Genomic DNA, 13039 nt, shown 5'->3' with positions numbered 1-13039 from the left:
TTAGTAAAGAAAATAATTATATGAAAGCAGGTGAATTATTAGATTTAAAAATAAATTTAAACAAGCCCAGATTCTTTGGACAACATTATCACCAAATCACTCTTTCATTTTACAGAATTTACCACATTATTTTTCCTTGCTTATTTTTCCTTAGAATGCATAAACTTGTGAAACCTTCTACTGAAAAGAAATATGTGGATCTTACTGTGTCATTTGCTCCAGATACTGATGGAGATGAAGATTTACCTGGACCTCCAGTAAGATACTACTTTAGTCATGACACTGATTAACAGAAGTTGTCTTAAATTTAGGACTACTTGATTTTGGAAAGAATGCACTTATTCAGGAGCTTAAAGAGTCAGCTCATAATGCTATGGATTTCTCTTTGATGAAGCCTTGATTTAAGGGAAGCATCAGTAAAAAACTACAGTGAAGAATTGTAAAGCATTTTGAAGCATAGTATACACATGTGTAGTGCTTCATATGTGGATGTGCTCACAAGCAACTTCGAACTGGAATGCTGTTTTATAATGCTTACAAAAAATTGTGTATTAACCTCTTTGGATGAAAAGAAGGAAAAAAGAATGTAGCTAAGACCATAAGAAATAAAAGATCAAGAAATTGAAAATAACAAATGCAACTATCCAAAAAGTTTAATCCCATTTTATGAATTTCTTTTTGTTTAGTATTTGAGGCCCATTTTTCTATACAAACAGTGTTTGGCTCCCTGCACCTCTCATGATGAGGCTTTGAATTTAACACCAATGGAGCAGGGATGGTAGCAGTGGATGAAGAGTAGTTACTCTTAAAACTTTAAAAGTTACAGTTTACTGACATGTTACCTCTGCTGATTTAACCAGAGTTTGTTATATCACTGTCTCCCTAAAATCAGGATCTTTTGCTGATAGCATCAGTGTTGTAAGTCATGAGCAAGCGCATCAGATGACAGGTGTTAACTGCGACTAAATGTTAACAATAGCATATGGACTCTGACAACCCGCTTAGAGAATCCATGAATGTGAACAGATAAATATGGCTAGTCATTTGATTCTTTAGTATGCCTTCTAGTATGGCTATTTTATTTATTTGGAACTCTAAACCTGGTTGTCATAGTATATAAGACTAAAAGGTTTTGTAAAGGGAGTGTCCTTAGCAGTAGATGAAAAGTAGAAATTAAAAAATTATCACTAGTTTAGTCTTGATTTTTTTTCTTCCAGCAGCCTAATGGACAGAAAAAATAATCATAAATTAATATTTTATTTTAAAGGGAAATGTATTATTTAATTCTACATTCCCAGAAAGGGAGTTGGCAAAGATAAAAATTTATTTTTTTAGGTCTTTATTGATAGAAACTTTCTGTTTTCTGATATGAGCTATTGCATATGTTCATAGAAATGCTTTCATTAAAATAACATAAAGTGTACTCAACACTGTAAACTCAGTGAAAACAGCAAGTGTTTCTTTTATTTCCAGGGCTGTCATGCATTCTAAAGCAATTGGCATTTTGTAACCACAGAAAGTCATTTCCCTCTAGCTGCTTTTCTTCTGCTATTCTGTTCAAACCATTAATAGGTACTTTGATAAATTAAAAAGTAGATTCACATCAGTATTACTCCAATTTGGTATATTTTTATATTCTCTACTTAACTTTCCTTTTATTCCACTTACAAATAGTTTAAGCTACTTGGTCAACCAGCTGTATTGTTTCATTCTTTTGTAAAAGTATCATCCAATTGGGAAAATATATTTAGGAGTGGAGGGTGAATTTGTATGAATAAAGGGTAGTCTGCGTTGGAGGTGAGGATAAGTGGACAGGATGAGTTTAAAGGAAATGGCTACCTTTGAAATAAGCAGTTAATTTTGGTTCATCGTATCCTACCCTCTCCCATCATGTATATTGCAAATACAATGCTTAAAATTAATATTACTTAAAATTGAATCCAGGAATATCAAAGCTCTATGGCTTGGGACTTTAGAGGCTAGCAGCAGTAAAAGCACTTTCCTATAAGAAGTCTGTTCCCACTTTTTTGTTTTGTGTTCTATGACAATAACTGATATTTTCCAGGTAGCCATTCAATAATTCTCGACTATGATCTAGTAGCTTGCTTATATTTGATCTAAATCTCCACATCTCTTCAGCAGTAAATTTAGAACAGAACCGTGCTATCAATTCTTATGTATAGAGATCAGTGCTTTAGCAAATATAAATAAAATCAGTAAGGATTAAGTTCGTTTTGTGATTAAATCTGAAACCATATTGTCATTGCTTTTTTTTCTGTAACGGTTATTGCCATTAGTTTCTTCTGTATAGTTCTACTAGGCTGGAAAAACCAGCGTGAATTTAATGACGGTTTTTTTTCATTATCTGTTTTATTTCTGTACCATGAGATCAGTGCTGGTGATTGAAATACCAGGTGCAAAAATTAATGATTTGTATGGTACCACTGAGTGATTTTTTACTTATTAAAAATAAATTAAGAAATTTGACAATATCTTTGTAAATCCTGTTGATTTATAGTGTTACCACCTATGTATGTACCTAAACAATACATACAGTTTACTTTTGTTGTTTTTGAACTTTATGTAAATAGAATCAGTACGTTCATTTGTAGCTGCTTCCTTCATTCAACATGGGATTCATCCATGTGATTGCTTGTAACAATACTTCATTCATAGTCATTGATGTATAATTTTACCTTTGCGTTAATATGCAACTATTTATTTATTCATTCTATTGACTGTGGACAATTGGGATGTTTGGGGGGTGGGTAATCACAGTTCCACAATGAACATTATTTTATGTATTGCCTAGTGTAACTAAGGTATATGTGCCTAGGAATGGAATTCCTTGGTCATAGGATATTCACGTCTTAAATTTTATTAGGTAATAACAGAGTTTTTCCTGAGCAATAGAATTGTCGTGTTTTCCCACTTTGCTCATCTCTGGTGTTAACAGATTTTTCTTTTTTTAATTTTGCCAATCTGTTGGATGTGCAGTTATATCTTGTTGAAGTTTTACTCTGCATTTCCCTAATTACTCTTGAAATTAAGCACCTTTTTATATGTTTGTTGGCCACTTTCTTTTTTGTGAAATGACTTTTCAATTCTTTTGTCCATTTTTTGGTTGTGTTGGCAGATTTTTTTTCCTCCTTGATTCATAAAAGATCCTTATAAATCCTGTTCTTAGTTGGCTATATAATTGCAAATATTTTTTCCCACTCTGGCTTGCCTTTCCCTCTCTTTATGATGCTCTTTGATAAAAAGAATTTGTTAATGGTCAGGTACTGAGAAGTGTCAATTTTTTGTTTTAAAGCTAGATTTTTTTGTGAGTTTTAAAATAATTGTTCTCTAGAGCCACAAAGTCATGAAGATACTCTATTGTCTTCTAAAGCTTTAATTTTAACTTTCCCATTTTAAGTTTTTAATTCAAGAGGAATTAATTTTGTGTATGCTAGGAAGTGTCTCACCACCATTTACTGAAGTCCGTTCTTTTCTGCAGTGCCACCAAAGTCATATGTTATATCCATATATGTATACGTCTCTTGCTGGATTTCTTGTTCCTTCTTTTCTATCCGTGTGATGGTATACTTCTTCATCACGATAGCTGATATATTGTTTTTGATATTTGGCAGAACAAGTCCTCCCAACTTACTGTTCTGTAAAAGTGTCTTGGTTATTTTTAGCCCCTTGTATTTTCAGTTCTCAAATTTCTAATTTCAAACATGCAAATCTATCACTTTGCAGCTTCTAATTGTCCTGCTGAAATTTTATAACTTTTATCTACCTGGACATGAAAAGCATGATTATTTTATAGTCTGTGTTTAATAATTCCCAAATCTGAAGCTCTCCTGGGGTTTCTCTTTATATTTTTGTTTATGCTAATTCTTATTTATCTTGTATTCTTTTTTTTTTTTTTTAATTTATTTATTTATTTATTTTTGGCTGTGTTGGGTCTTCGTTTCTATGCGAGGGCTTTCGCTAGTTGCGGCGAGCAGGGCCCACTCTTCATCGCGGTGCGCGGGCCTCTCACTGTCGCGGCCTCTCGTTGTGGAGCGCAGGCTCCAGACGCGCAGGCTCAGTAGTTGTGGCTCACGGGCCCAGTTGCCCCGCGGCATGTGGGATCTTCCCGGACCAGGGCTCGAACCCGTGTCCCCTGCATTGGCAGGCGGATTCTTAACCACTGCGCCACCAGGGAAGCCCTATCTTGTATTCTTGTATGTGTGGTTATCTGTAATTGTATGCCAATATTGTATTTGAAAGCTTGCTTGTAGAAATATAGTTGACCCTTGAACAACACAAATTTGAACTGCCTGGGTCCACTTATGTGTGGATTTTTTTTCACTAAATACTACAGTATTATATGATTTGTGGAAATGGAACTTCGGTTACGGAGGACTGACTGTAAAGTCATAAGTAGATTTTCAACTGTGCAGAGGGTTGGTGCCCTAATTCCCATGTTGTTCAAAGATCAACTGCAATTTGATGCCCAATAAGACATTTTCATCCTCCACAGAGTTTTCGTATCTGCTCTACTAGGCACTTGGGCACTAGTAATTCAGGAACATTTTGACCCAATTTCAGAAACTGAGATTTTCTGAGTCATCCATGTGACTCAGAGCTGAGCTAACTGTACTAGTGCCCTTACTTCCTATTAGTCCTTACTTCAAAAACTCTTCAGGCTTACTAAGTGTGGATTTGTGTTACCAGAGCTAGTGCCCCCACCTCTTGGCTGGCACTACATTCTACCTTTGAATCTCAAGTCCCTTAGCTCTGCTCAGCTTCTCAGTAGCCTCTTAAAAATCTGCAAAATCTCCCAGGGTACAAGTGGTCACAAATGAAGAATTCATTTCCTTTATGAATTTCTATTTTGTCTCAGATATTAACTTGATAATTATTCACTAACTTAGCTTTCTAATATCATCCAATACTTTTTCAAATATATTTGAAATATTTCTAAATATTCTCCAGTGAGAATGTTAAATCCAAATTACTCAGCCCACTTTATTTCCTGTTGATTATGTGTAAAGTGTAATTGATATCTTTGTATTGCTTCTGTATCTGGAAACTTACTAAACTCTAATGATGCTTGTAAGTTATTTGCAAATTCTTTTGGATAGTCTACATAATCTTTAAATAGGGACAGTGATTTGTTTTTTCTAAGATCCAAATTTTGGTTTTGTTAATCCCCTCTATGTTTGTTTTCTGTTTCATTAATTTCTGCTTTTATCAGTATTACTTATTCTATTTTGTTTGGAGTTTTTTATTGTTCTTGTTTCTAATTTCTTGCGGTAGATGCTTACCTCATTCATTTTCAGCCTTTATTTTCCATTTTTCATTAGGGGTTGTTCATCTTCAACTCTTGGGTTTTTTAGGAGAGTGTTCCTTCATTACCGACATAGAGTTTGGATTTGGGTTTATTTTTAAATCCAATTTGATATTCTTTGTCTTTTAATTGGAACACTAAAGCTATTTACATTTAACATAATGACTAATAGATTTATGTCTGCCATTTTATTTTATGGGGGTTTGTTTTTTGTCTAGCTTGTTCTATGGTTCTTTTTCTCTATTTTCTTGCCTTCTTAAATTTGTATTTACTTTTGTTTTTTAATTCCATTTATGCCAATTTTTAACTGTCTCTCAATTCTAGACACCCTTCTGTATTCTGGAACTTTGCAAACTATATTTCTCCTTCACCATCTAGCTTCATTTAGGTTCCACAAATAGGGGGTACTAGAAGGAGACTGGAAAGCTGGAGAACAGGAGAAGAGACTTTGACTATTGCCATTTGCTTCCTGATCACCAGCATCACCTCAGCAATGGCTTTTCTCCCAGTAGTTGTGGTTGGTTCCCAGGCTCTACCTTTTTTCTGGCTCTCTGCAGGGTATCTGTTCTAGGTTTCCAGGTTCTAATAATCCTACTTTCTTCCCTTTAATAGTTGTGTCCCTTGCCGACATTTTGACTTCTCACAAAACCTGTTTAACCAATTCCTTATGTTAAATTCTTTCTTAATATAAATAATATGGTTTAATATAAATTATTAATATAAATAATATGGTTTTTCTTTTCCTGAACTATACACATTTTTTTCTTTACTACTCTAGTGGCTTTTATCTTTTGATGATTACAACATGCATATTCAGATTAAGTCAGACTAAAGTTAATCATTATCTTTACATTTTGGAAGATTATAATTTCCAAAGATAGCCACAGTGATATTTGTAGTCTCACATGCTTTTCTAGAAGCTTGCCACCCCCCAACCACCATCAAGCAACAGAATGTTTCCACTTACCTTGAAACAAGAATTTATGACTACCTCAACTAATACAACAGAATGCAGCGTATGTAATTGTACAACTTCAAGGTTAGATCATAAAAGATTATATGGCATCTGCATGGCTGGCTCTCAATCTCTTTGGCTTGCTCTTTCCCTCCTGGAAAGCTCACCCTTGTAATCCAGATACCATGTTGTGAGGAGGCCTAAACTAGCCCCCAGGAGAGAAACTGAGACCCCTAACCTACAGTCAGCATCAGGTGTCAGACATATGAGTAAGCAAGTTTTCAAGTGATTCCAGGCCCCAGACTTCATGGAGCAGAGACAAGCCATCCCTGCTGTGCCCTGCCAAATTCCAGCCCCACAGAATCTGTGAACATGGATTGTTCATGCAACTTAGTTTGGGGATTATTTGTTACCCAGATGTAATAACTAGAACAACTATCTAATTAGCAGCTTGCATACTATGTCATATATTTTATTTTTGCATTTTAATTCCATTGTCAAGTACTTCAACGTCTTTTAATTCTATAGACTTTATTATTTTCTTATATAGTCAATGTTTATATTTACACACACACATATATATCACTTTCTTTACTCTTTATTCTCCTTTGTGCCTCAGGCTTACCATCTGGGATCAATTTCTTTCTACCTGAAATATTTCCTCTAGAATTTCATTTTGTGACAGTCCACTGGTAGCATACTTGCTCATGATTTCTTTGTCTGAAAATATCTTTATTTTGCTCTCATTCTGCAGAGGTATGTTTGCTGAATGTAAAATTCTAATTTGGCCTTTATTATCTTTCAACATGTTGGAAATATTTTTCTACTCTCTTACGACTTCCTCTCTGGCTCTTGAGTCAACTGTCAAGCTGAATATTGCATCTTTAAAACAAATATCTGCTTACGTTGTATGTGGTATAATTATGTGTCTGGGTATGGATTTCTTTTGTTAATCCTATTTAGGATTTGTTCAGCTCTTTGAATCTAGATTTGTGCCTTTTGTTAGTTCATTACTCCTTCACATATTGCCTATATCCCCCTTCTCTTTTCTTATAGGAGGATTCTCATTACACGTGGCAGACTTACTCTGCCTTCCATATTTATCACCCTCTCTTCTGTATTTTCCAATTGTTTTTGTCTTGTCAGGATTTATACTGTATAATTTCTTCTGACACATATTCTACTTTACTTCTCTTCATCTCTTTCGTACATACTTACTATTAAATCCATCCATTTTGTTTTTAATTTTGGTTGTATTTTTCAGTCCTAGAAGTTCTATTTGGTTCTCTTTTTTTTAACTGCTGGAACACTTATTATGGTTTCCCATCCTCTGCACATATTGTCTAACATCTATTTAAACTGAGGGCCATTTTATGGTTTCATCAATTTCAATTTCTGCAGTTTTTGTGGCTCTTTTCCTGTTGTTTCTCCCAGCTCAATGTGTTAGTGGCCTTCTATTAGACTCTCCACCTTAGTCAGGCCCTGGGCTTTGATTTCTTTCTCCCTGTTCATTCCTTTCACTTTATTGCAGTCAACCACTTTGCCTCACTATCTTCAAGAGTCCATTTTTTTAAGTGTCCTATATTAAGAGCTGCATTTCTTTTAGATTGCAAGAATTCATTCTTAACATTTGAGATGGTAACAAATTGGAGCTCTTGAGTCTCTTGTTGCTTATCTATATTGGGACTAACTTAATTGTGAGGCCCTTGAGAATAAGAGATAGATAGGTCGATCTTTTGTAATCTATGCATCAGTTAACAGTTGATATTACAGTAGATTTCAGAGAAGTATTTCACAAACTTTATTGTGTGTAGTAAACTTTATTGTGATGTATTTTAAAAGAGCAGATTTCTGGACCAACCCCCAGAAATTAAGTCACTCAGTCTGAGGGCAGCTCAGGAGTCTGCATATTTTTAGGCATCCTAGATAACTCATTGAATGAGTTTGCTAGGGCTGCTATAACAAATACCACAGGCTGAGTGGCTTAAACAACAGAAATACATTTCTTCAGTTGCAGAGGCTGAAAGTCCAAGATTGATGTGTCAGTAGAGTTGATTTCTTCTGAGGCCTTTCTTGCTGGCTTTGTTGATGGTCATCTTCTCCCTCTGTCTCACGTCGTCTTTCTTCTGTGTGTGTTTGTGATCTACTCTCCTCTTATAAAGATACATCTTTATAAGGTGTTGGAGCTAAGAGGACCTTAACAATCCATTGCTAACCCCTTCATTTTTTCAGCTGAAGAAACCAAAGAAGCCAAACATTGAAATAATTAGAACCAGGAGTAGAATATAAGCCGTATCTTTTGATTCTTAAGTGATTCCCAATTTGAATGACCATCAATTTAGGAGCCTGTTTTTCAAGAAAAAAAAGTTTATGAAAAAATGTCCCTGAGATTTTGGTTCAGTAGATCTTTTTGGGGCTGAAGAATTAGTATTTTTAAGGAATTCTAAGTGATTAGCCTCATACTGTGTTGTATTTGTGAAATGGGTGATTATGTAGCCTTTTACCATCCTTATAAATTAATGATTTTTACAAAAGGAGGTTATGGGTTGACTTTGAGCCAGCGAAGAGACAACTTGAAGGAAAACATGGAAAATGATAAATTTCACTAATTTCCAATAACCAAAAAGTGTAGCATAGAGTATTTCCACTGGGAAAGACTTCTCCTAGTACTTTTCATGTCTGGTTTTTAGCTGGGTAATTAAAATAACTTACGTTTCATAAATTGGTCAAATCAGATTTTAACAAAATCTTGTGAGGCTTTTTTGGAATTGCTAGAATTTATGAGAACTAGAGGATCTGCTATGGAGATTGTATAGAGGTAAATGTATTAAACTGAAGCCCTGGGGAATAAAAACTCCATTTAGAAAGGACCATATGTTTTCAACTTATATCAGTGCATGGGAATGCACATATCTTTGAGTTACCCTCACAGCCATATACTATGGTTTTCTAGTGAATTGTTTTCATTCTGAAAAGATAATGAAATTGTATGCTGCAGTGTTTAATTCTGGTATCCAAGTAAGTGACTTTGTAATCAGGATCAGGAGGATAGAGATAATTTTCTTTAAAAGTAATATCTTCCTTTTGAAAATAATAAATTACCAAGATACATGAAAGTATAATAGTTTTACCATTTTATTTTATGCAATATGTAGATTTTTCTTCAACCTCTCTCTTCTCCCTTCTGTGGTGGGTTCTTGGCCTAGAAATTGTGGGTGGGAAAGCTTGATTGAACCAGTGTTGAAGAGGGTAGTTCTTTATTTTCAACATGAACAATTTTTCTGCTTGTACTTGAAAGCTTCAGCAGTATGTGTCAAAATGGATTTTCACCTTTTTTGTAGTTTTTCTTAGAAAGTCCTATTTCCACTCTCATTTACTCTTCCAGTTTACTCTTCCATCATCATTCTGCTTTTGAAAGAAAATATATTACTCTACAGAAGACAGTGTGACAATCTGAAGTCTCTCTTCATGTTTCCTTCTAACTCTGTTCATCTGTCATTCCCTACTCCTATAACAAGGGAATCGAAAATGCAGGGAGGTTGATAATTTGTTCCTGATCACAAAGCAAACTGAACCAGTTCAGCCACCAGAATAATAGTAATAGAGAACTAAACTAAAGAAACCACTGCCTAAGTCCCAGGCTAATTCCTGAGATATACACGCGTAAGAGAGCCCCAAAGCAACATACCAAAGGTTTTGAAACTGAACTGATACTGGAACACTTCCCAGAGAAAGTAAGGCAAAATTAGTTCAATCTAATCAGGACGATTGCCTGCTTAAAAAAAAAATCTCCGGAGGATTTTAATAGGACCTAGAGGCTCATGACATAATATTCAAATTAAAATATCCAAGATACAATTCAAAATTACTTGGTAAGCAAAGAGGCAAAAAAACGAGACCACTTCTTAAGGGAAAAGACAACAGATGCCAACACTAAAATAACCAAGATATTGAAATTATCAGAGATTTTGAAGAGCTATGCTCCATGAGGTGGTGATAAATATTCTTGAAACCGACAGTAGGATAGATGTTCTCTACAAAGAAAGAAATATTACACCAAGCAGAAATTTTCAAAATAAAAAATCTGAAATTAAAAAGATCCACTGGATAGATTCAGTAGTTCTTCAAGTTGAAGATAAATGATACCACAGGAAAAAGAGCAATAGGTGGGAGTTATCTAGGTAATAATAGACTACTTTTCCCACATTCTTTAATATGTTTATAGCAATTGAAAGCAAAAATTATAATGCTTGTTGGGGTTTTAAATGTTAGGTAGATGTAATATATATGACAACTATAACATGGAGGGGAGAGTAAAGGGACCTATATGGTTGCAAGTCACTATTGGCTACAAACAAGTTACAGTTGCAACCCACCCTCAAGATACAGGGTTTACATAGTGTGTGAATACCAGGAAATGGGAATCATGGTAACCAATAGAATATGGCAAAGGTGATGGGATGTCAATACCATAGTTATGTTACATTGCATAAGACTCCACCTTGATAGTAGATTTGCTCAATAGTCCCTCCTTCCTTCTCCCTACCTCCACCTCCATTGGTATCTTTGAAGAAGCTGGCTGCTATGAATCCTAGAGCTGCAAGAAGTCAGTTCTCCAAACAACCTGATTTGAAAGTGGATCCTTCCAGGTCAAGTCTCAGATGAAAACCCAGTCCTAGCCAACACCTTGATCGCAACTTTGCAAAAGCCCCAGCTAAGCCAAGTCCAGACTCCTAACCCACAGACATAGGAAAGAATGGAGTGTGGGGAGAGAGAATATGAATATACACAAATATTTATCACTGGAGCTGCAGAACCACTAAGAAGGTTTTTTTAAACAGGTTTCAGAAATAAACATGGATTTGGATTTAAGCTTCACTTAACTAGCTTTGTGTGTGACTTCTTTAAATGTATGTGAAAACTAAAGTGTTGCTTTTCTTGATTATAAAATGGAGATAGTATATCTTCCTCATAAGATTCTTGGGAGCAATAAGACGAGGTGATTCATGTAATCCTGGCTCTTCACATAGAGCCTGGAATGTAGTACATGTACAGTTAATTGTGATAGTCCTTTTGTGTTTCTGAGAGTGACAGTTTTCCTCTGGGAAACAGAGAATATTGCTTCTTCCTTCCCCAATGCTATGCTTAGGCATTCAGCCATCCATTTATTCCACCAACATCCATCAGTTTCCACTCTGTACCAGGCCCTGGGTCAGCAGACTATTTATTGAAGACACAGAAGAAATGAACCAATTCCTTGAAAGACACTACCAAAATACTCTCAAGAAAAAAATAGATAACCTAAATTGTCCTACATCTAAATTCAATTAAAGAAACTGAATTCATAGTTTAAAACCTTACAGCAAAGAAATCTTCAGGCCTATAGGGTGAATTCTACCAACTATTTAAGGAAGAAATAATACCAATTCTACACACATTTTCAGACTATAGAAGAAAACAGAATACTTCTCAGCTCATTTTTGGATGCCAGCATTGCATTAATACCAAAACTAGACAAAATTGTTTTGAAAAACAGATAATATATATGATCAAGTGTATATATGCAAGGCTGGTCCAAAAATGGAAAATCTATCAATTCACCATATTAAATAAAAGGAAAAATCATGATCATCTCAATAGGTACAGAAAAATCATTTGACGAAATTCAACATCCTTTCACGATTCAAAAACAAAAATAAAACTACTTCAGCAAACCAGGAATTGAAGGAAACTTCCTCAGCTTGATAAAGGGCATTTTAAAAATAATAATAATAAACTATAGACAACATCATACTTATTAGTGAAAGGTGGAATGTTTTTCCTTTAAAACTGGGAGCAAGACAAGGATGTCCACTCTTACCATTTCAATTCATCATTGTTCTAGACAGTCCAGCCAGTAAGTACAATAATACAAGAAAAATAAATAAAAGGTATCCAGATTGGACAACATGAACTGAAATTGTCTCTAGTCACAGATAACATGATTTCTATATATAAAATTCCAAGGAATCAACCAAAAAAAAAGGCTTTTAGAAATGAATAAGTGATATTAGCAAAATCTTGGAATACAAGATCAATATATAAAAATTGTATTTCTATATAATACCAACGAACAATTGGAGTTCAGAATTTTTCAAACAGTACCATTTAGAGTAGCACCAAAAAATTAAATACTTAGCTATTAATCTAATGAAATATGTGCAGGCTCTGTATGCTGAAAACTACAAAAGCATTGTAAAAGAAAGACAACATAAATAAATGGAGGGATATACTTCTTTCTCGATTGGAAGACTCAGTATTCTCAAGATGTCACTTCTCCCTGAATTGATTTATAGATTCAACAAAATCCAAATCAAAACCCAGGAGAATTTTTCTGTAGATAACAACAAGCTGATTCTAAAACTTATACTAAAAGGCAAAGAGACTAGATTGGTCCAAACAATTTTAAGAAGAATAAAGTTGGACTTATACCTCTTGATTTCAAGAATTACTTACTGTAAAGCTACAGTAATCAAAATAGTGTGCTGTTGGCAAAAGGGTAGGAACATAATCATTGGAAACTGATTCAGAAAAAATATGTTGAATCCATTTTTTATGAAAGTGTAGAGGCTATTTAATGAAAGGATGATCTTTATAAACCAATGGTCCTAGAACAATTATATATCTAAATGCAAATGAACCTTGACTCATCCCTCACACCTTAAACAAAAATTCCAAATGGATCATAGACCTAAATTAAAACATAAAACTAGGAATTCCCT

General features: G+C 34.5%; 1 protein-coding gene across 2 annotated transcripts in view; it reads left to right on the top strand.

Annotated features, from left to right (window-relative positions):
• Positions 1-2492, top strand: part of UBA6 (ubiquitin like modifier activating enzyme 6) — an 80575-nt gene extending 78083 nt beyond the window's left edge. Inside the window, exon 33 of one of the 2 annotated variants that reach the window (XM_032632361.1) lies at positions 155-2492. In XM_032632361.1, the coding sequence (XP_032488252.1) occupies positions 155-290 (136 nt within the window). In that variant the 3' untranslated portion in view covers positions 291-2492. The remainder of the gene's footprint in view (positions 1-154) is intronic. The other variant, XM_032632360.1, reaches the window with a different exon arrangement.
• Positions 2493-13039: the final 10547 nt, after the last annotated feature.

The sequence above is a fragment of the Phocoena sinus genome, chromosome 5, assembly GCF_008692025.1.
Source record: "Phocoena sinus isolate mPhoSin1 chromosome 5, mPhoSin1.pri, whole genome shotgun sequence".
NCBI lineage: Eukaryota > Metazoa > Chordata > Mammalia > Artiodactyla > Phocoenidae > Phocoena > Phocoena sinus.
The sequence above is the reverse complement of the archived record's forward strand: the minus strand, read 5'-3'. Positions and strand labels throughout refer to the sequence as shown.